The sequence below is a fragment of the Peromyscus eremicus genome, chromosome 7 (assembly GCF_949786415.1).
Source record: "Peromyscus eremicus chromosome 7, PerEre_H2_v1, whole genome shotgun sequence".
Classification (NCBI taxonomy): Eukaryota; Metazoa; Chordata; class Mammalia; order Rodentia; family Cricetidae; genus Peromyscus; species Peromyscus eremicus.
In genome coordinates this window covers 31,691,422-31,713,750 of record NC_081422.1, presented here as the reverse complement: position 1 = coordinate 31,713,750, position 22,329 = coordinate 31,691,422, and the positions used below count along the sequence as shown (strand labels likewise).

Below are 22,329 nucleotides of genomic sequence, written 5' to 3'. Positions count from 1 at the left end.
AGGCTGATTCCCTATCTAAGTTACTGCCAATAGTGTTGCCAAACACTTTAATAACCGATGGAATAGTAAAATCATTGCTTTCCAAAACCACCATCTCAGAACTGAATTCATATGTAATCTGTAGGCTGATTTACTGACTTCTCTGATATTTACAGATTAGCTATAATTATACTATAATTATCATTAGCTAGTCTGGTATCAAAAACTCATCCTGCTCTTTTTTTTTTTTTTTTTTTTTGAGAAAAGACAAGGTCTCACTGTGATTCTCACTGGCCTAGAACTCTCTATGTAGACCAAGCTGGCCTTCAGCTCACAGAAATCTGCCCATCTCTGCTCCCCACCATGCCCAGTCTCTCTTTATTAATAGGAATTTCACTCCTAAAAATGAGCACTTAACTTTAACACCTAGAAACTTAAATGTAGTGTAACATCTTTTAGAAACACATTCAATTAAAAAAGATAGCTTTCAATAATCACCATATTTTTTTCCCTCAACAGTCTTTCTTCTTCCCCTTCAGGGTGAATGCAGCAGACTAATGAAAAGGAAAAAACTCCTGAGTAGGAGAGGCGCCAGGGAAGGAATACTCTTCTAACATTTTTTGAAGTGCTTTTTTTTTTAATAAAAAAAAAAAACTTTAAATTTTTTTTTTAAACTCCTGTTTTCTGTCTCTTTGCTATGAGAGATTTAATCTAGGACCTTATTTTCCACTACTGAATTACATCATCCGGCCTCAGTTTACCCTTTGAAACAGGGTCTCATGAGCTTCACAGGAAGGCTTTGAACTAGCTGGGGTGACAGGCTTTCCACCAGGCTTAGGTTAGCATCCTTTAAAAATTTTATTATTACTCATCGTGTGTGTGTGTGTGTGTGTGTGTGTGTGTGTGTGTGTGTGTGTGTGTGTGGGTTCTGGGGATCTAACTCAGATTGTAAGGTTGGTATGGTAAAGGGTAATTGTCGCAACTGTCTTTACCCACCAAGCCATCTCATTGGTCCTAGCATTGTTTTTTTTTTTTTTCAAAGTAAAAATTCTGAGGTGATCTCCCATCATCTGACATGGTAAAAGTCTTTGCCAAATCCAGGCACTGTGATCTTGTGTTTCTCAGGCTCTAGAACTGTGAGAAATAATTTTTGTATGTAAGAAATTAAGCTATGGTTTGAAGACACATGCATTTGAAGGCATGTAAAGTCCTTATGCTTATCTCCAACTGATTAAGATGCCTGGGAATTCAGCTCTTTCTGCCTCAGGCTTTGGGAGCACTGGCATCATAAAGTGTGTGCTGTACCGTTATTCTTGCTAAAATAAAACTACATGGACTATCTATTGTAAGAACAAAACAGAGCTATTGAGTTGGGTCCTGGGGTAAAACTGGTCACGGGAATTTTGAGGAAACACATGATTGCAAAGCACTGATTTCAGTAAGGTGGTTGTTCCCTTCATGGGAGAGTAAAAGAAAAGCCAGCGCCACTGGCACTAAATGTGAACGCTGTCCGGATGGCCTGATCTTTAGTGCAGTCTTTGGTCGGAGGTATGTAAGGAGTGGAAGCGCTCGTACATCCGTGTATACGTTTATATCTGAAAGACAGACGTTTGGCTGCTGAAACCCTGCCCTGTGCCTGCTCTCGGCAACGTTCTCGAAGGGTCGGGGAGGGCAGAAAGCGGCTCACCCGGCCAAGGGCCAAACTGACCAAGCGAGGCTGCTTCCTGATAGCCAAGGACCGCTCCAGGGCTTGCGATGACTTCTGCAGGCCATCGCTGGCTCGGGCACGGGCGGTTCTGACAGCCTTTGAGGCCGAGTAGGAAGTGAAATGCCTCGGTGAAATCTGTCAGGGGTCCCTTTACCCAAGTTACTGGAACAGAGTCAAAAACAATCCTTGGGCTCGTTAGCAGACAAAGTTGGGTTCTGGGGATCAAGCCGGAGTAGGGCAGTCTTCTCTCCTGTAACCGTTTACTAGGTACCGGGCCATCTCTACCTTAGAAACAAGCGGCTCCGCACTCCAACTTTTCCGGACGTGGTGCGACCTCCGCTTTCGCTGCGTATTTCCGCTTCTGGTCATGTGGCTGGGGTACCGCGGCCGCTCCTTCCCACCGCGACTCCTTCCCAGTCCGCAGACCGACACGTCACTCCTCGGTTCTCAACCAAACTGCTCAGAGCAGGCTCTTTCCGCGCATTTCGCTCTCCTGCCTCGACCAATCACAGTTCGGCGGGCGCTCATAGTCACGCCTCTCAATTGGCTGAGTGATAGCTAAAATTGACCACTCAGAAAGGGCGACCCTGGCTTGGTCTACGCCTTCGGAATGACAGACAGGATCGTCATCCTATCGCTCCCCTGAAATGCTCATTGCCCTGGGCCAGCCAATGCGGAGCAGGGCAGGGAGGCGGGCCTTGGCTACTGTCAGGGTTGGGTGCGCCACTGAACGGATGGCAGGGGGAGCCGAGTGGATTCCCGAGGAGCATCCGCCGGGTGAGAAGGCCCCTAGGGTAGTGCTTGAAGGTTAGCGACAGGTGCAGTGCAGGGTGTTGGCGGGCCCGAACGAGGTGCTGGAGGCAGGCCTGTAACGGTGGGGAGCCGAGCATGCCTGCGGCCTTGCGGAGGAGGGGGCGTGTGGGGTGGTGTGGGGACCTCCGGGCACTGGGCACCGGACGGTCGGAGGAGGGGTCTTGGCAGGGCAGTGCGCTCTGGCAGCGTGGGCGTGGGACACGAAATCCTGAGACTAGCTTGGAGGGGCCATGCGGAGTGTGCTGAGGTGTTGGGGTCGGGGTCTGGGGTCAGTTCCGTGAGGGTGTGCAGGAGGACGTGGAAACGCCGAGGCTGCAGCTAGGGTGGGTCAGGATGTCAAGGCTTGCATGCACGGCTGAGAAGCAGCGAGATGCTGAGCGGATAAGAAAAGCGTCTTTCTCCTTTCTGTGCCCTGTCGGCGTGTGGAAATTACCAGAGAACAGGATGAAACCTCCCAGTGCTCGGCTTTAAATTACGAGCTGCCTTTACTCGGTTTTCAAGTCCAGGTTTTAGCACTGTCGCTTCCGCTGCTTACTTTTCAGGTGTGTGGATCATGTCAGGTCAGTGGTGTTTTGTTACCGTTTCAGCTGTCTCCAGAGATCAGCTCCAAACCCAGGAGATGGGACTGAATTGTTCACTCCCCGGAGTTAGTGCATGATAAAGCCTTCCCTTTGGAATTATAATTAAACACACTAGCCCAAACTGCTCCTCTGGGACAGTTAATTAAAGAAAAGATTTCTTGACTTCCCCATGTGATTCTTCGTATTTTCCATCTAGTCCAGTGTTATCCTTTTCCAACCTTTTTGTTTTTCCTCCAGTAGGAAAGGAACAAGATAAGTAGTAATGCAAACTCACTTGTTCCCCAGAGTTTTGAACAGTGCTACATATTTTCTGTCATTACATTCTTTGCCCTTAGTCCTTAACACAACTCTTGTCTATAATTACCATTCTGAACTGTCTGCAGATTGCTTCCCTCACCACCACTCCGGCATTTTATTCTGGTTCAGAAGAAAAAAAAATATGTTTTCCCTCTAGATTATGATCTGGTGTTACAAGCTGTCCCTAGGTCATTAGGGTCAGTTACAGAGATGCCTTGAAACATGATTTGACAGGGAAATAGATCTGAGCAATAGTTAGAGTATGAATTATGAAGATGAAAATACAGTGGGCTGAGTATGTTTCTCTCCTCTTGAGTGCATGGCTTGCTCTTGGGTTAGCGATCAGCCTGTACTTCCGTTGGCCAGGAAGCATCCACACTGGGATTTGGAACAGAAAAAAGCTTGTAGCCACTTGTAGCCCATCAGTTGAACCTTAGACTTAGGGCTGGAACTCATGTCCAGTCCGTCCGTCATGATTTCTGGTTTTCTACTTTCACTTCCGTAGGTCACGTTCGTTTCCATCTTCTACTTACCTCCCTCCCCTTTCCCCCAGCTCCAGCCCCACACCCTTACTCTTTTTGTGGTCGGCTCTCACACTAACCCAAACTGGCCTAGAACTTAACCTTGTATCCAGCCTGAACTCAACTGCACAATGACTTTTTCTCAGTGTCACCAAGTGTTGGGAACATGGACATGAGCTGTCCGTACCTGGCTTGTGCATGTGTCCTCCCCACCCCCATCATTCATTTTCATGTATGCTTCCTTTTCCCTTTTAAAAAAATCATCTTTGTTTTTTTTTTTCCATCTTTTTATTTTTGCATGCTTTTCTTCTACCTTTTTTCCTACTTCTATTTCTGCCTGATTCTCCTGTCATACTTTTGCCCGTTGTACTATGTACTTGGTAGCTGTGGAAGTAGGAAACAGAATTGTGGGTAGAATATTTGTTTCTATAGTACAGAAGATGGAAACGTGGGGCTTTTTGCCTGTTAGGCAAATGCCCTGTTGTTGAGTTCCATGGGCAGCCCTTTTAAAGATTTTTATTTTGAGACAGGCTCTCACTAAGTTGGCTAGTGTGGCCTGGAGCCTTTGATCCTTCTGCCTCCGTCTCTTGAGTAACTGGGATTATAGACATGTTGAATGGTATGATTACTCATTTTTAGTCATTTTTGGCAGGAGAGGCAGTATCACTAGGTTACCAGGTAACCCTGACTAGCCTAGAGTTTGCTGTGTAGATCAGACTGGCCTGCCTCTGCCTCCTGAGCGATTAAAGGCATGTGCCACCAAGCCTGGTCCTACTTATTTATTCTTGACACATAAACCTAATAGTGTTTGCTTCTTTGCCGGTACATCAATCTTTAGTCAAAGCTTGGGTGTTATTATTAGCTCTAACCTCTCTGGTATTTTTGTAGCTTGTATATACACATGGTTCTTTCTCACCCTAAAAGATTAAAGTTAACTTAAGTAAATTCAGGGTATTCAATATCTTCGGTCTTGACTTCTCATTTTAGCTATTTGAATATCACCAGTTACCACCCATTGATGTCAAGATGACTAAGCTTGGATTTTTGCGGTTGTCCTATGAGAAGCAGGACACACTTCTGAAGCTTCTCATCCTGTCGATGGCTGCTGTGTTATGTGAGTCTGTGTGTGGGCTTCTTGGAGTTGGAATGATGAAAAACTTAAAAATGGATTTTAAAAAACATGCCTTATTCTTTTAGCAGATTGCTGTTCTTTTTACCATTTCTCATTGGTATAATCTTATGAAGACTTACTCAAGAAATACAAAACTCAGGGCTGTTGATCATAGGAAAAGTAGGAAGCATGCTCTGTTGGTTCTGTATTTTCATTGGCTGAAAGAAAGTGGGAGCTGTTGGGTGTTGAATTTTGTAAAAGAATTATCTTCAACTCTGGTGCTTGTGATGGATCATATTGCCAACTTGACAGGCTCTAGAATCCCCTAGGAGACAAGCCCAGGGCACTACATGAGGAATTATCTGGATTAGGTCTACTGAGGTTGGAAGGATGATGCCCTTCTGTGGGCAGGGGTTCTGAACAGAATTAAAAGGAGAAAGTGAGCAGAACAGGCCTCTTCCTGATTGGATGCAGCAGGATCTGTCGTTTTGCTCCGCTACCTCCCTTCTATGCTCATAGCTCTCTCAGCCTTGAACTATGAGCCAAAGTAAAATAAAATAAAAGCCAAAAAATTCTCCCTTTCATTTGTTTTGTCAGGTATTTATCTAGCAATAGGAAAAGTAACTAGTTTGAGGCAGAGTTTTGCTATGTACCCTCAGCTTCCCAAGGGCTGGCATTGTAAGCATGCATTACTGCACCTTAGTATTTCTGAAAGCCTTTTGAGGACTTATTGTTTTTAAAGCTTTCCCAGCTCTTCATGAGTCATAAGTATATCCTTACTTGACGTATCTCTTTGTTTGTTCCAAGACTAAGGTAAGGGGTATGTGTATATGTAAAAGGGGTCAGTATATGTAAAAAGTGGCCAAATTCGGTATTAGGTAACTATGATCGGACAGGCTTTGTGTAATACAACAGTTAAATGTATCCCATTGAAGTGAAAAAAACCGTAGATGGTTTTGTCAGACTCATTTCTTCTAGGTAGGGAGAAATGGATGGAGACTTTATTCGAGAGCTGTTCTGCATTCTCTGTGATGCTAGTGCTAGATAATTTTAGTTTCTCCATAGTGTTGCTGTTTATCTTCTGTTGTTCTTTAATGGAATGTTACCAATGAAAATATTTATTCTCTGGACTTTGCAGCATTTTCTACTCGTCTCTTTGCTGTCCTGAGATTTGAAAGTGTTATCCATGAGTTTGATCCGTGAGTACCTTTGCTCTGATATTTTCTTCTGGAGGTGTTGAAGTTTTTGGGTTTAAATTCTAATCAGTTATCAGTAATGGAAGTGTATTTTCAGTACATTTAAAGAAGACTCCTTCAAGTTTTCCAAGTTCATCTCGTCAACTCAAACAGTGCAATAGACTTTGCTGTTAAGCCTGCTTACTTGAGGTCTGGCTAGGCTAAGAGAAATCTACCTTTTCTTTTTTTTTTTTTTTTGGATCAAGAGCAGTAATACACATAAAGGAAAGGATCCTGGACTATATTTAAGACTATAAAGAATATCACAAGTCATGAACTTGAGATCATAACTTCTTTTCCTATTTATTTATACAGTAGAAATTGGGCTTATTGTTAAATTTGAAGGCACTAAAAATGTTAAAGCTATGAGAACTGGGTATTGTGGCAAATGCCTATAATCCTGGGCTGTATAGTGAGAGTCTATCTAAAAGTATTGGGAAAATAAAATAAAATAAAAAAATCTGGGCATGGTGGCACATTCCTTTAATTCCAGCACTTGGGAGGAAGAGGCAGGTGTATGTCTTTGAGTTCAATACCAGCCTGGTTTACATAGTAGGTTCCAGGCTAGCTAAGACTACTAGTTAGATAGTGAGATCCTATCTCAGGAAAACCAAACCAAACAAAACCAACCTGGGGCTGGAGAGATGGCTCTATGGTTAAGAGCACATACTGCTTTTGCAGAGGATTCAAATTTAGTTCCCAGCTCCCATGTCAGATGGCTCACTACCACTTGTAACTCCAGCTCCAGGGGGTCTGAGGCTTCTGACATCTCAGACACATGCATAAACACATAATAAAAAGTCTAAGGTTTTGTTTATTAGATTGAAAAAGATAGGGTGAAACCCTCAGTAGTATTAATACCATTAGCTGGGCATGATGGTACATGCCTATACCCTCAGTACTCTAGGGGCCAAGAGGCAAGAGGATTGTGGCAAACTGGAGACCAGCTTTGGCCACATAGTAAGTACTAGGCTATGTAGGACTACATAGGAAGACCCTATCTCAAAACCCCTGAACTGGGACAGTGATATGGCTCAGTGGGTAAAGGCACTTGCTGTTAGGATTGAGGTAGATCCCCAGCACTCACACTGTGGAAGGAAAGAGTTAATTCTCAAAAGTTGTCCTCTACTCTCCTGGCAAGATACCACCTCCCCGTCATTGTTTGAATCTTAGGTGGTCTTTTAACAAAAAACCCAGAGCCAGATACCAGGGTGAAAGCTGAAAGATCAGAGAAGCAGAACTAGTTCTTACCTCTATGAAATCCTCAGCCTGAAAAGAGTGAGTTCCTGTTTCCTCACGCCTCATATACCTTTCTCTGCCCTGCCATATTACTTCCTGGGATTAAAGGTATGTGCGCTTCTCAAGTAAAGGCATGAGGTCTCAAGTGCTAGGATTAAAAGTGTGTGCCACCACTGCCTGACCTCTATGTCTAATGCAGTGGCTGGCTCTGTCCTCTGATTCTTAGGCAAGTTTATTATGATAAACAATATATCATCATACCTCCAAATAAATAAAACTTTTTTTTTGTTTTTAAACCTAACATTTTCTAAGCATCTTTCTTTTTTCCTTTTGAGCACTATTTTACAGATTGTCTTTAAATCCTTAAAACAATTCAGTGAAATACAGGTATAGTTTTTTTTCTGTTAATGAGAAGACTGGGACTGTGTCCAAAGTTACACATTTACTAGGTGGGAACCTAGATTTGAATGTGGATTTGTCTGATTCCACAGACTGAGGTCATTGTCATTATTGCCTAAAGTTGAGTCTTAGGAAAAATGTAGAAACCAGAGTCCTAGATTCTTTAGTTATTGAATATTTAAAAACAGCTCATTCATATTTGGTAACATTGCTTAAAAAGTTCAAGGCCTGTACTTGGTTGTAATTTTGTTTTATATAGGTATTTTAAAGAACTTGGAGTTATTATATATATTTTCTTTGGGGAGCTCTGAAATCAGTTTACATTTTTTTCTCATGAATGAGAAGATTTACTGTGCTGGTTAGTTTTGACTGTCAAATTGACTCTAGAATCTCCTAAGAAGAGAGGCTTTTGTTGTGTGTTTTTTGAGACAGATTCTTACTTTGCAGCCCTATCTGTCCTGGAACTCTATATATAGTCCAGGCTGGCCTTGACACTCACAGAGGTCTGCTTGCTTCTACTCCTAAGCACTGGAACTAAAAGTGTGTGCCACCACACCAGGCCTGAGCAGAGTCTAGATCAGGTTGACTTGTGGGCCTATTTGTGGGGGATTGTCTTGATTGTTCATTAAGGAGGAAGACCCAGCCCCATTGTAAGTGGAATCATTCCCTGGGCAAATGGTCCTGAACAGTTTAAGAGAAAGATAGCTAAAAGCAAGCAAGCAGGTAGACTGGCAGGCAGGCAGGCAGGCTGGCAGGCCGGCTGGCCTGTATGTGTTCATTTATTTCTTTGCTGTTAACCTGCTGTTTCAACTTCTTTGCTAGCATGGACTGTAACCTGGAATTGTAAGCCAAATACTTACTTTTCCCCATGTTGTTTTTGTCTTAATCTAAGTACTTTACTTTTTTTGTTTTGCAACTAAAAACAAAAAATTAAAATATAGTTAAGTCATTTCTCCACTCCCTTTCCTCCCTCAAACCCCTACTGTTTTTTGTCAGGGTATTTTATCATAGAACAGAAATGAAAACACAACACTTACATCATTTTCTTTCTTTTTTGAGAGAGGGTTTTATGTAGTTCAGGGTAGCTTCTAATCTGCTCTGTAGCTGGCTGAGGATGACCTTGAACTCCTGATACTCCTGCCTCCATCTCCCAAGTGCTTGTGCCACCAGGCCCACATCTTTGTTTTGTTTCTTGATCTAACTGTTAGAGCTTCATTCTTAGACCCTCCAGATAGGTGAATATTGAGGTGAGCTAATCAGGGGAAAAAAGTGTCTGCAGTAGAACTGGAAGACACTGTACAAATGATCTGACTATTCCTTTTGTAAGGAGGAACCATGCCCAGAGCTGATCTTAGTTCTCACTAATTTACGCTTCTTTCTTAGTCCGCCTCCTACTGGTAGATAGTGGACATGGTTATAACCCATGCCGACTGCCTTCTAGAACCCTCATCTTTTCTGTATCTCTGACAGTTACCAGAATAACATTTCTTCGTGTGGAACAGAAGGCTAGAGCTTTATGCCATTTGCTGCTTCTCCTTACCTCAGCTGCCAAAACTTGACTGACCAAGGAGAAAAATAGAGTTAAGGAGGTGGGCTAGGAAGTGATTACCCATGGTTGGAGACCCATTTATTTATTTGGTTTTGCTCCACCTCCCCCTTCTTTTTAGTTTAGGGAAGTGCTTACACAGCCTGGCTCTAGAAAACTTTTTCCATGTATAATTTTTAGCATCTCTTGTCCAGTACTTTATATGTAGTGTCTTCTGTTCTGTTGCAGTGTAGGTGGTGTCAGACACACTTGAAATAACATGAATGGACCTCGTTAGAAGTTTAAACACTCATTAGGAAGTTCTTGTTATCATGTGGGTTAAATTTTTTCCCATTCTGCATATGGTGTTATACCAATATCTTTATAGATGTTCATTACTTAGAGGTATCCATGTGTTCTTGTGTGTGGTAGAGGAACAAAATATATTCTTGTCACTTGAAAAGGGTCAAATCTCATGCTTTAGAGGTCTTGAATTCTTTTGCTGGCTTTATTATCTACCACAGGCTGGCCTGCTGAAGTGTCCTGTTTGAGTGCTTTGTGTGGACATTAGACTTCAAGTTCATGTCTTTCAGAGAAAAGCAGTGCTTTAATTGATACAAGTGTAGAATAGAAATAGAGACTTCAGTTAGTATAAATGATTTTCATGACATAATTTTTGGCAATAAACTTTATTCACATAATGCTGTGTTCCTTAGTGGCATAATCTGAAAACCAAGCTCTTTGCAAAGTAGGACACTCTGAGTACAGAGATGTAGGGGGACATGGTGCTTTTCTTTCTTGTTTTAGGTACTTTAATTATCGGACTACCCGGTTTCTGGCTGAGGAGGGGTTTTATAAATTCCATAACTGGTTTGATGACCGGGCCTGGTACCCTTTGGGCCGAATCATTGGAGGAACAATTTACCCAGGTGAGGGGGGACAGGATTTCTTGTGTTTGTAAGGACAGTGTGGTGTTTGTATGCTGTGAAACAGCTTTATTTCTGTTTGCTTCACTTCAGGATACTTGTAATTTCATTCTGATTATAGATTTCCAAAAGTGAGTCTGATAGAGAACATGTGTGGGATAGTGGAGATGTGAGTGAGGAAGGGAGGATGCCTTATACATTCTAGATAGAATCCTTAACAGAGAAGTGTAGAAACTTAGTATAATTGCTATGATAGTATTTCTAGTGGTTTGTTAAGACCTGTGTTGTTACTTTATTGAAATTTGGATTGACACTTTTTTTTTTATTTTCTTACCAGGACAACCTAATGGGATTACTTTTTCCTGTTTCAGGCTTAATGATCACCTCTGCTGCAATCTACCACGTACTCCATTTTTTCCATATCACCATTGACATTAGGAATGTCTGTGTTTTCCTGGCCCCTCTCTTCTCCTCCTTTACCACCATCGTTACATACCACCTTACTAAAGAGCTCAAGGTAAAGGATTTGAGTGACAGGAAGCTTGGGACTGAATGTTGATGAATCTCTAGTAGATGCTGGAGAGGTGGAGGAATCTAGAGCCTTGAAAGGTTGGGGAGTGTTGTGAAACTTACAGGGGAGATGTACAAATATCTATTCACCCCAGATAGGGAACCAATGACAGACCAAGTAAGGATACCCCCAAAGTTCAACTTGGAACTGATAAATTTTTATTGGGGTTACTTAAAGGAATATGGGTGAGGGGTTACTTAAAAAAGCAGAAATGACTCAAAAGTGACAGCTACATCAACAAAAGGCACCTCAGCATGGGTGATATCTCACAAAAGCTGGAAGGCCAGAGCTTACTGCATGAGTTGCAAGCAGCTTGACAGATTGGAGTGTCTCTTCCAGCAGCTCACTTTGTTTGGGCCTCTTCCATGCAGCTTGGCGGGTCTGAGCCTCTTCTAGGCTGCTCTACTTATCTGAGAGTATCTCTGAGCAGTTACTGTTTATATAAAATGGGAAGCCAGGGGCCTAGTGAATCTGGTTTGTTTCAGGGACTTCCTAAAGCTTTTAAGTTGTTTTCTTTCTGAAGGGTGGAATATTTCCCTTTATAACAGATTCTTAACCTGCTGCTTGTGACCTCTTTGGCAAACCTCTATCTCCAAAAATATTTACATTACGATTCATAACAGTAGCAAAAATATGGTTATGAAGTAGCAACAAAAATAATTTTATGGTTAGGGGTCATCACAACATGAAGAATTGTATTAAAGGGTCACTGCATTAGGAAGATTGAGAACCATTGCTTTAGAATGTCCTTAGGTTTTTTTTTTTTTGGTTTTTTGAGACAGGGTTTCTCTGTGTAGTCCTGGCTGTCCTGAAACTTGCTGTATAGACCAGGCTGGCCCCGAACTCACCAAGACCTGCCTGCGTCTTCCTCCCAGGTACTGGGATTAAAGGCGTGAGCCACCACTGCCTAGCCAGATCATCCTTAGTTTTAAGGAGCTTCTCTTTAGGGTGACTTGTTAGCTCTTGAAGGAAATTAGAAATTTTTACACAGTGGGGAGCCAGAGGTTAAAGCATTTGTTTAACTGAGTTAGTGGGGAATATGTGCTTTATTATCATTTGTAGCTGTTTGCTTTTTTAAGGACAAATTGCTATGTAAAGAAAAAAATCAGCAGTTAACATGTAAAATTGACACGTGTAGATTTTGAATCCCTCACCAATGTAAGGAAGAAGGGGGAAAAAACTACATGTTTTCCAAAGTGGTTATTTCTACTGGAAATAGGCACTTAGCAATTTTTTGTTGATACATTTGAAAAAAATTTTTTTTGAAATTCTTAAGCATTTTGGCTCGATAATGCTGATTCTCTTTTTTCAGGTTTCTTGTTGACTTTTTTCAGGTTTCTTGATTCTTGGGAGTCTATTCTTACTCTGTGGCTGCAGTGTTAGGGGGTGTTCCTGAGAGATGACAAGTTAGCAGGAGGGCCTGAGAAGCCAGGGTCAGTTTGGAGGACTTTTTATCCTTTGGTGTGATCATCAACAAACAAACCTTACTATTTATTTACTTTCTTATTTTTTGAATATGTTTTATTTTTTTTTTTTTTTGTTTTTTGTTTTTAACCTTAAAAGTTGGCTGGTAACTCTCTAACTTTACAGTCTAACCTCCTGACATCCTCAGTCTAGGTAGATCGTCACTTTTTTGTTGAGTTGTTGTTTTTGAGATAGGATTTTTCTATGGAGCCCAGGCTGGCCTCAGAATTGCTATCTTCCTGTCTCCGCTTTCCAAGTGCTGGGATTACATGTGTTTGCTATCATGCCCAATTCTTTGTTTTCTTTTAAAGTTAAATAATAACTTTATTCTTGTATAACTGGCGTTTTTGTGATGTATAGTTACTGTTAGAGGAGGGAACTAAAAAGTCTGTGATACTTGTAGCTAAATAGTCCATTCTGGTGCAAATTCTGGCTTTTATTTATTTATTTTAGACAAAGTCTCACTGTATAGTCCTGGCTGATCTCAAACTCACAGAGATTCACCTGCTTTTGCCTCTGCCTCTGGAGTGCTGAGATTAAAGGTGTGTGCCACCATACCCAAGCAGGCTCTGGTTTTGACAGCTCATGGGATTGTTATTATTATTATTATTATTATTATTATCATCATTATTATTATCATTATTATTATTTTTTGGGGGGCAGGCTACTATGTAGTCCAAGCTAATAATCTTGAACTCACTGTGTAGCCAAGGATGATCTTGAATGTCTGCTGAGATTATAGGCATGCTTGGTGTATGTGGTTCTAGGGATCAAACCAGGGTTTCATGCTTGCTAGGCACATAAATACCCTGTCAGCTGAGGTATATCTCTAATTACTCTCCTCCTACTATTTTTTGTGCTTTTAGAAAGGATCGTGCTATGTTGGTCTTGGGTTTGTAATCCTCTTGCCTCAATCTGCTGATATTACAGGTCCTTTTCATTATATACCATATTCCATATTCCATATGGTGTATCTGTCTCAGCATATTTGTACTCAGCGTTAGATTTGGTGTCCTCATGCGGAGTCGACTATGAAGTTTTTGGCTTTGTTGTGCTGTGTGCATTTCTAGCATTTCATATTGACACTGGAAATTTTTGAATGCTCTCTGGGCCCCTTATAAAGAGAATAGACTGTAGGTCCTCAGTTCTCTTAGGGGCGTATCCATGTTAACTTCTGTTTCTCCAGGATGCAGGAGCTGGTCTTCTTGCTGCTGCCATGATTGCTGTAGTTCCTGGGTATATTTCTCGGTCTGTAGCTGGCTCTTACGACAACGAAGGTAAGAGTTAGAGTGCTGAAATGGATTTTTATTATTGTTCTGTTTTTTTTGAGGCAGGGTTTCTCTGTGTAGTCCGGGCTGTCCTGGAACTCGCTTTGTAGAGACCAGTCTGGCCTTGAACTCATAGAGATCTGCCTGTCTTTGCTTCCCAAGTGCTGGAATTAAAGGAATTCACGCCTGGTGAATACTGAAAGGGATGTGTTCGCTTTATTATCTACTGAAATTTCACAAGGCGCTGAATTTGGGTTCATCTCTATTGCTTAGCAATAATAAAATTGGACTTGATGAGAAGATTAGAAATAGGCAGAAAAGGATCTTGGACAAGATACTCTTCTCGAGAAGTAGCTGGGAACTTTAAAAAATTAATACCTGTTTACTACGTGTATCTGCATGCATGCTTATGCATGCTTTTATGTCAAGGTCAGAGGACAACTTGAAGCTGTTAATTCTCTTCTGTTCTTCCCTGTGATTCCCAGGGATTAGACTTGGTCATCAGACTTGATAGCAAGTGCTGCCTGAGCTAGCTGAGCAATCTCATCAGCCCTAGCTGGAAACTTCTTAACAGGCTTTTGTTTACTCTCTGGACTCACATTTAACTGTTATTTTAACATTATGATCATTGTTTTTAATTTTCCTAGTGTTTCTTTAAAATTACAGTGACTTTTCTTGACATATTTTTGTTGAAACATTGGGAAAACATAATGTTAGGTATTATAAAGATAGATAATAAATTAGATTATTTTGTTTTATAATTAAGAAATTTGGGGCTGGAGAGATGGCTCAGAGGTTAAGAGCACTGCTTGCTCTTCCAAAGGTCCTGAGTTCAATTCCCAGCAACCACATGGTGGCTCGCAACCATCTGTAATGAGATCTGGTGCCCTCTTCTGGCCTGCAGGGATATGTGCAGACAGAACACTGTATACATAATAAATAAATAAATCTTAAAAAAAAAAAAAAGAAATTTAAGGGGTAGATGATAGATGTCCCATAATCTGTTAAAGAATATAATAATGGACCTGTAAAAGTAACTCTAGCTGAGTATAGTTGCATATATCTGTAATCCTGTCACTTAAGCAGGAAGATGAGTTCAAGGCCATCCTTGACTAAATAGTGATTTTGAGGCCAGCCTGGGCTACATGAGTCATTGTTCCAGAAAATAAAAACAATTTAAAAAACTTCAGAGCTGGACTGATGCTCATATTATTGTAATCCTAGCGTTCAAAGTGAAAATGGAAGATGTTGAGTTCAAGTCCAGTCTGGGCTTCATAGTGAATATGAGTCTAGCTTTGGCTACATAGTGAATTTCAGGCCAACCTGTGCTACCTAGCACAAACAACAAAAAAAAAAAAACCAAACAACAAAAAGTTAAAGCTCTCGAACATTGTGCTTTGGGGATGTCTTGTAAAGAGAAATGTATTTGGTTTTGGGAATCAAAGGAAAGCTTTTTGGAAGTGGTTGAAATTGATCTGGATCCATATTTGGGAATTTCATGAGGCAATTTTTTTTCCAGGGGTGGGGAGTCAGGGTGCTGGTGGAACTGTAGATTGAATTTAGGGCTTTGGGCATGCTAGACACGTGTTCTGTCTTGTAGATATAGCCCCAGGTAATCCATCAGTCAACTATTAAGGACAGCACCATTCCAAGTAAAAGGTCTGCCTTGTATATACTTAAGACTAAATGCCTACAAATAAAATAGTGTTAGGACCAATATTTAGCGGTTGCTTTCTATATTCTAGTAACTATTCCAGGTGCTTTATCTACACTGCATTTGTCTTTACAATGATTTAATAAGTAGATATTTACTGTAGACTCTGTGGACTGGAGGTGCAGCTCAGGAGGTAAGATTTGCCTAGCATGCATGAGGCCCTGTGTTTAATCCCCAGCACTAGGGGAAGAAAATTATACTCAGATTTCTTCTTATAGGAAGCAAAGGCAAAGGGATGTAAAATAATTTGCCTAAAATTATACTTGTACTGAATAGTAGTTTAGAAATATGATTCTAGATAGTGTGTTCCAGACTGTTCTGATTGTATGTGTGTAAGTGCAGGTGCCTGAGGAGTTAGATCTAGTGTTACAGGTAGTTGTGAGCCACCAAATGTGGGTACTAGGAACCAAATTTTGTTCTTCTAACAACAGCAGTATTTGTTCTTAACTACCGAGCCATCTTCCAGTCGCTAAAAATGTAGTTTTTTTTGGTTTTGGTTTGTTTTTTGAGACAGGATTTCTCCGTATAGCTCTGGCTGTCCTGGATTTCACTCTGGACCAGGTTAGCTTCAGACTCAGATATCCACCTGCCTTTCCTCCTGAGTGCTGGGATTAAAGGCCCAGCTCCTGGAAAAGTGTTCTTAACCTGTGTTGGTGTGGCTTCTGAATGTCTTATTTTCTGCAGGAATTGCTATCTTTTGCATGCTGCTTACTTATTACATGTGGATCAAGGCAGTGAAGACTGGTTCCATCTACTGGGCTGCCAAGTGTGCCCTTGCTTATTTCTACATGGTAACTATGTACATGTATTCTCTGTGTCTCTTTGTCTCTTTCTTTTTTTTTTTTTTTGGTCCAAGGGATTGAGCCCATACTAGGCTGATTTACTGCTGAGCTACTTCTCTACATACTTTTAATTTTAAAATTTTCTTGCTCCCCCACCCCCAAGTTCTTTTTGAGATGGGATCTCATGTATCCCAGGTAGGCCTCAAAGTCTATGTAGCTGAGAATGACCTTCTGATTCTCCTGCCTCTACTGCCTGAGAGCTGGGATTACAGATGTGTACCACAATGCATGGATTATACGATGCTTGAGACTGAACTGAAGGCTTCATGTGTGCTAGGCAAGCACTCTACCATCCGACTTATATCCCTAGCTCTCTTTTTTTCAGTCTGCTAATAAAAAAGTTTTTCATATTCTGTATTACTGTATTTTCTATAGGTACTTGTTGGTTGTTCCATATTTTTGTTGTATTCCCTTTAAAAAATTCCTTTTCTAAGATATATTCTTTTCTTCTATGTAATTTTACATCTGTCCCTTGGCTTTCTTTACTTTTCTGCTTCTACTTAGATTCTGTGTGTGACACAGTAATTGGCATCTAGATTAACACTGTAGCTTGATATTGTGTCACAGTGTCAGCATCCTGTGAGTCTTGCTCAAAGGGACTGTTTTTTCTGTCTTCTCACAGGTCTCTTCATGGGGAGGCTATGTGTTCCTGATCAACTTGATTCCTCTTCATGTCCTGGTGCTAATGTTAACAGGCCGTTTTTCTCATCGGATCTACGTAGCCTACTGTACTGTTTATTGCCTGGGTACCATTCTTTCTATGCAGATCTCCTTTGTGGGCTTCCAGGTAAGCATGTGACTTTGTAGAGTTTTCTGCAGCTAAATGTTTCTAAGTAGCTTCAACTAGATTAACTTAGATTGGGTTCTCTTAAGAAGAATATGAATTATAATTTTTGTTTGGGGCTGTTTATTAACTGAAACAACAGAATTATTGGTTATGAATCTGCTTCTAAGAACACATCAATATTTGCTGTGTGCTGTTTGAATTTAATGGCTCTTTGGTTTCAGTTTGTGTGAGGAGGAGGGACAGTTTAGTTAAGCAGGGTTGATTTGAATGATCAAAGTTAGAATTTCAAAAAAGTTTAAAATTCCAGCCCTTTTAGTGGAAATGACCCCATTTAATGGCAATGAACTCTGATTATCCTAATGGGGCCTAGGTGAGCCCTTGAGGAAGCAAAGCACAAACCTTTTACCCAGATTATTAGGTACAAATAACAGGAAATTGTGTGTTTAGTTTCTTTCGTAAAGTTCTCATCTTTATTTAGAGATAAGTAAGTATTTCTAGTCACTTAATAAATGCAATTTGCTATTCAGTGGAAGATGTAAGAGAATGTAAGTGATATGTTAGTCCTTGAGGAAGTTGGAGAAAGAAATACACACACTGTTGATAGTTGTTTCCAGAACATTAACATTAATAGCGTCTGGACACTTGTTAGAAATGCAGATTCTGTAGTGAAAGAAGGATTAAGAATTCAAGGTCATCCTGTACTTTAGTCAAGTTCAGGCCCAGCCTGGTATACATGAAACTCTGTCTCAACAATCAGATCTGAACAAACAAACAAAAAAGAACCCAGACCAAATTAAAACAAGCCAAATGAAACAGTAAAAGAGACCTGTTGAGTCACTGACCCTAGGGTGGGGCTCAGCAACCTACTTTAACATTCCCATTGGTTATGATGCCCACTAGAGTTAGCGAACTATGGAAAAGAGTAATTATATACTAAAGGAGCCTACCAGTGCTCGAGACATAGGAGCTATTGATTTGTCGGGTTTGGAGAGGACTGTTACATTGAATTTTAAATGATGAGTTTTAGTGAAAGGGAGTTGGGAGAAAATTGCAGCCACACTAAGGAAGTAACTAGAGCAAATGGTACAGATGGGATCGTCTTAGTGTGTCGTATGCTTTGTTAGACTCCAGACATTCTTTGGAAAATATTTGCGGTCAATTAAGCCCTTCTCTATATTGATCCTCGTTCATTTTGGAACTTCAAAACTCGTTGGACTCCTTGGGCTGAAGTAGATCAGGAGAATGCCAGTCTTGGATGAACTCATTCTGTTTGTTTTTGCTCCTAATACTGCCATATATGTCACCCACTTCCCCCAGCCTGTCCTTTCATCAGAACACATGGCAGCCTTTGGAGTGTTTGGTCTCTGTCAGATCCATGCCTTCGTAGATTATCTGCGCAGCAAGTTGAATCCACAGCAATTTGAAGTTCTTTTCCGAAGTGTTATCTCCCTGGTTGGCTTTGTCCTCCTCACCGTGGGAGCACTCCTCATGCTGACAGGTAGAGGAGCACATCTTTTATAGTTAGATACACATGGATACAGGCGTAGAATAAATACCAAAAAGACGGGATGTTTGCTCACCACAGAAGTTCCTCTCTTCTATTTCTTTATTTCAAGCACTAAAGTCAAGCATTTAGAAAAGATTAATTTTATGTGTATGGGTGTCTTGTTTGTATGTATGTCTGTGCACCATATGTGTGCCTGGTCCCTGAGGAAACCAGAAGAAGGCATCAGATCCCCTAGACCTGGAGTTGTAGACAATTGTGAGTGCTGGGAACTGAGCCCCCGTCCTCTGCAAGAGCAGCAAGTGCTCTTAACTGCTATCTCTCCAGCCTCAAAGTCCTACTTTTTAAAACATTCTGTTTGTTAGCCTGTTTGCATTTAGCATGGCAGAGTATCTTTGTAGAACTACCTTGCCGGTCTTTTTTTCAACTTTCTTTTTTTCTATTGGTTGGCGTGTAGAAATTCTTATACTCTTTGTCAGACTTTAAGTCATGGCACTCATCCTATGGAAACTAAATCATGGTTGTTTAGTTTAGTTGACAGTCTCCATTTTTTTTTTTTTAACTTACACTTCTCAGAAGCTAATTTGATTTTTTTTTTTTTTTTTTTTTTTTTTTGGTTTTTCGAGACAGGGTTTCTCTGTGTAGCTTTGCGCCTTTCCTGGAACTCACTTGGTAGCCCAGGCTGGCCTCGAACTCACAGAGATCCGCCTGCCTCTGCCTCCCGAGTGCTGGGATTAAAGGCGTGCGCCACCACCGCCCGGCATAATTTGATTTTTTTAACTCATAGCAGGATGAGGACCTAGTTCACTTAGATTCCGGAGTTGGCCTTAATTTCTTCTTTTTTTTTTGGTGTTTCGAGACAGGGTTTCTCTGTGTAGCTTTGGTGCCTTCCTGGATCTCACTCTGTAGACCATGCCGGCCTTGAACTCACAGAGATCCACCTGGCTCTGCCTCCCGAGTGCTGGGATCAAAGGCATGTGCCACCACTGCCCAACTTGATTTCTTGATTTGACCAGATTAAGCCTAAGATCCTCCTTTCCAGTAGGATTCTCTGAACTCCCTTCCCCTGTGAATTTAGATATAACCAAATTATTATGTTGAAAAAAATACTCTCAAGTTTAAAAGAACAGGAGCAAAACTGTAAATATTACTGATGGTAAGTAAAGCAAAACTAGTCCTTTTTTATCTCAGAATTTTACTCAAATGGAATGTTGTGGGTAAAAGTGCTTTTTGCACAGTCCTGCACTCATGAAATGGGTAACTAAGACAGTCCAATCTCTCAGAAGCTTGGAGGTAAGTTAGTCTGGAATATGATGTGACAGAAACAATAGAAGAGGTCCTGCCTCAGACAAGGGGGAAGGCAAGAACCAGATCCCACAAGTTGCCTTCTTACTTCAACACTGCTCTACATACTACAGATGTACTACACAGGCACGCTAATAATAAAAATGAAGTGGGGTGTTGTGATTACTTAGCATTTTTAGCTTCATGTTTTAGGACTGTATGTGAAGTATTTATTACCTTCTCTTCCAGGAAAAATTTCTCCCTGGACAGGGCGTTTCTACTCACTGCTGGATCCTTCTTACGCCAAGAACAATATCCCCATCATTGCGTCTGTGTCTGAGCACCAGCCCACAACCTGGTCCTCCTACTATTTTGATCTGCAGCTTCTCGTCTTCATGTTTCCAGGTCTATCTTGCATTTTGAAGTGACCTTCATATGAATCATCCTTTAATTCCAAATATATTGACTACCCTCATCCCTTACTTTTTAAATATTTATTTAATTTTTTTATTATGTTTTAAAAAATGTCTTTATTTATGTATGTATGTATGTATGTATGTATGAGTGCAGGTGTCTGCAGAGACCAGAAGAGGGTGTCCAATACCCTGGAGGTGGAGTTATGGGCAGTTATGAGCTGCCCCATGTGGGTACTTATACTTAGTACTCATAGCGTATTCCTTCTCCTTTTACCCAGTTCTCTTCTTGGCTATATTGAAGTTCTATGTTGAGTTTTTATAGTTAAAATGATTTTTATATGGTGAAAACTATAATAGAGATAAGTTAAAAAACACAAAAAAGGTACATTTGCACTAGTTCTTACTACCCATCCTACCACCATTGACATTTTAAATCAGATGCAGTGATGACTGTCTGTACTTGGAAGCCTGAGGCAGGAGGATTGTGAGTTTGAGTTCATTCTGGGCTACATAGTGAAACATTCTCAAAAAGTTGTAACGAAAAACCCATTTTCAGTATTAATTAATTTTGAGACAGGGTCTATAGTGTATTTGTGGCTGACCTGGAACTTGCTATATAGGGCATACTGGCTTCAAACTTATAGCTATCTGCCTGCCTCTACCTTCCTTGCAAGTCCTGGGACATGACCCCACACCCAGTCCAAACAACCCATCTTAATAGGTGCATTCATTTGCTTATTTGTTGAGTGTGAAAGAGATCATGACTAGGCATGAGTCTAGGGCTATGTCAGGGGTGGAACCCTTGCCTAGCATGACTGAGGCCTGGGGAAAAATAATTTCTGCTGATTTAGAATTTATAGAAATACTTTCTCATGTATAGAAGTGTGTAAAGATGTAGAAGAGGACAAGGACCTATAACTTATAGTAATATCTTAATGTATTTTATACTTAAAATATAGCATAATTAACCATCTCTTCTGTTAGACATATAGATTATTTGTGGTTGTTTGGTATTTAAGAATACTGTAGTAAATATCTTTGCATCATTTTATTTAGAATAGATTCCTAGAATTACTGAGGTAAATGTGTGAAGTCATCCAGTCATATAATGAAGATATTTTTCCTTGTAGGTTTCTGTCTACAAGGCTCAGCTGCTTACTTTTCTTTTCTCTTTTGTAGTTGGCCTCTATTACTGCTTTAGTAACCTGTCTGATGCTCGGATTTTTATCATCATGTATGGTGTGACCAGCATGTACTTTTCAGCTGTAATGGTGAGGAATTCCCTCAGTTCTAGCCAAACTATCCGTGACTCTGAGGTGCTTTCTTGTTTGTTCTTTTTTGCCTGGTTGAATTAAAAAAAAAAAAAAAATTACTGGTGATTATGCTGCTTGCTGTTGTTAATCCTATTTTGGAATACACAGACTTTCACACTCTGTTTGTGGGGTCTAATTTTCTTGAGTTCATAACCTTATATTAGGCACTTTTGTACTTCATTGAATTTGGAGCAGATTAAAGAAAAATATTTACATGGAACTGGAGTTACAGGCAATTGTGAGCCACCTGATGTAGATGCTAGAAACCAAATCTAGGTTCCCTAGAAGAGCCAGAAGCTTAACCATAAGCCACTCCCTAGCTCCTGGTGTTTTTTTTTTTTGTTTTTTTTTAATTTTATTTATTTGTTGTATACAGTATTCTGCCTGCACATGTCCCTGCAGGCCAGAAGAGGTCACCAGATCTCATTACAAGTGGTTGTGAGCCACCATGTGGTTGCTGGGAATTGAACTCAGGACCTCTGGAAGAGCAGTCAGTGCTCTTAACCACTGAGCCATCTCTCCAGCCCCTGGTGTGGATTTTTTATCTTAAAGCCTTGAGAGTACTGTCTACTGCTTTGCTGTTAAGACAAGGAAGGATTTTATGTAAGGTACTAACATATTTCTTACACTATTTTGAAACTTTTTTTTTCCCCGGAGCTGAGGACTGAACCTAGTGCCTTGTGCTTGCTAGGCAAGCGCTCTACCATTGAGCTAAATCCCCAACCCCGAAACATTTTTTTATTGTATTTATTTTTTACGTGTATAGGTGTTTGAGTGTGTCTGTACACCACGTGGATATTTGACATCCTCAGAATCCAGAAGAGGGAGTTGG

General features: G+C 40.8%; 1 protein-coding gene across 4 annotated transcripts in view; it reads left to right on the top strand.

The window, feature by feature from the left end:
• Nucleotides 1–2,357: 2,357 nt before the first annotated feature.
• Stt3a (STT3 oligosaccharyltransferase complex catalytic subunit A) overlaps nucleotides 2,358–22,329 on the top strand; it is a 35,645-nt gene continuing 15,673 nt past the window's right edge. The window contains exons 1-12 of one of the 4 annotated variants that reach the window (XM_059267623.1): nucleotides 2,389–2,464; nucleotides 2,937–3,042; nucleotides 4,887–5,013; nucleotides 6,149–6,209; nucleotides 10,216–10,337; nucleotides 10,706–10,851; nucleotides 13,556–13,646; nucleotides 16,036–16,142; nucleotides 16,816–16,980; nucleotides 18,298–18,478; nucleotides 20,018–20,173; nucleotides 21,364–21,455. In XM_059267623.1, the coding sequence (XP_059123606.1) occupies nucleotides 4,926–5,013; nucleotides 6,149–6,209; nucleotides 10,216–10,337; nucleotides 10,706–10,851; nucleotides 13,556–13,646; nucleotides 16,036–16,142; nucleotides 16,816–16,980; nucleotides 18,298–18,478; nucleotides 20,018–20,173; nucleotides 21,364–21,455 (1,209 nt within the window). In that variant the 5' untranslated portion in view covers nucleotides 2,389–2,464; nucleotides 2,937–3,042; nucleotides 4,887–4,925. Of the gene's footprint in view, nucleotides 2,495–2,936; nucleotides 3,043–4,886; nucleotides 5,014–6,148; nucleotides 6,210–10,215; nucleotides 10,338–10,705; nucleotides 10,852–13,555; nucleotides 13,647–16,035; nucleotides 16,143–16,815; nucleotides 16,981–18,297; nucleotides 18,479–20,017; nucleotides 20,174–21,363; nucleotides 21,456–22,329 lie in introns of all 4 variants that reach the window. The other 3 variants (XM_059267622.1, XM_059267624.1, XM_059267625.1) reach the window with 3 other exon arrangements.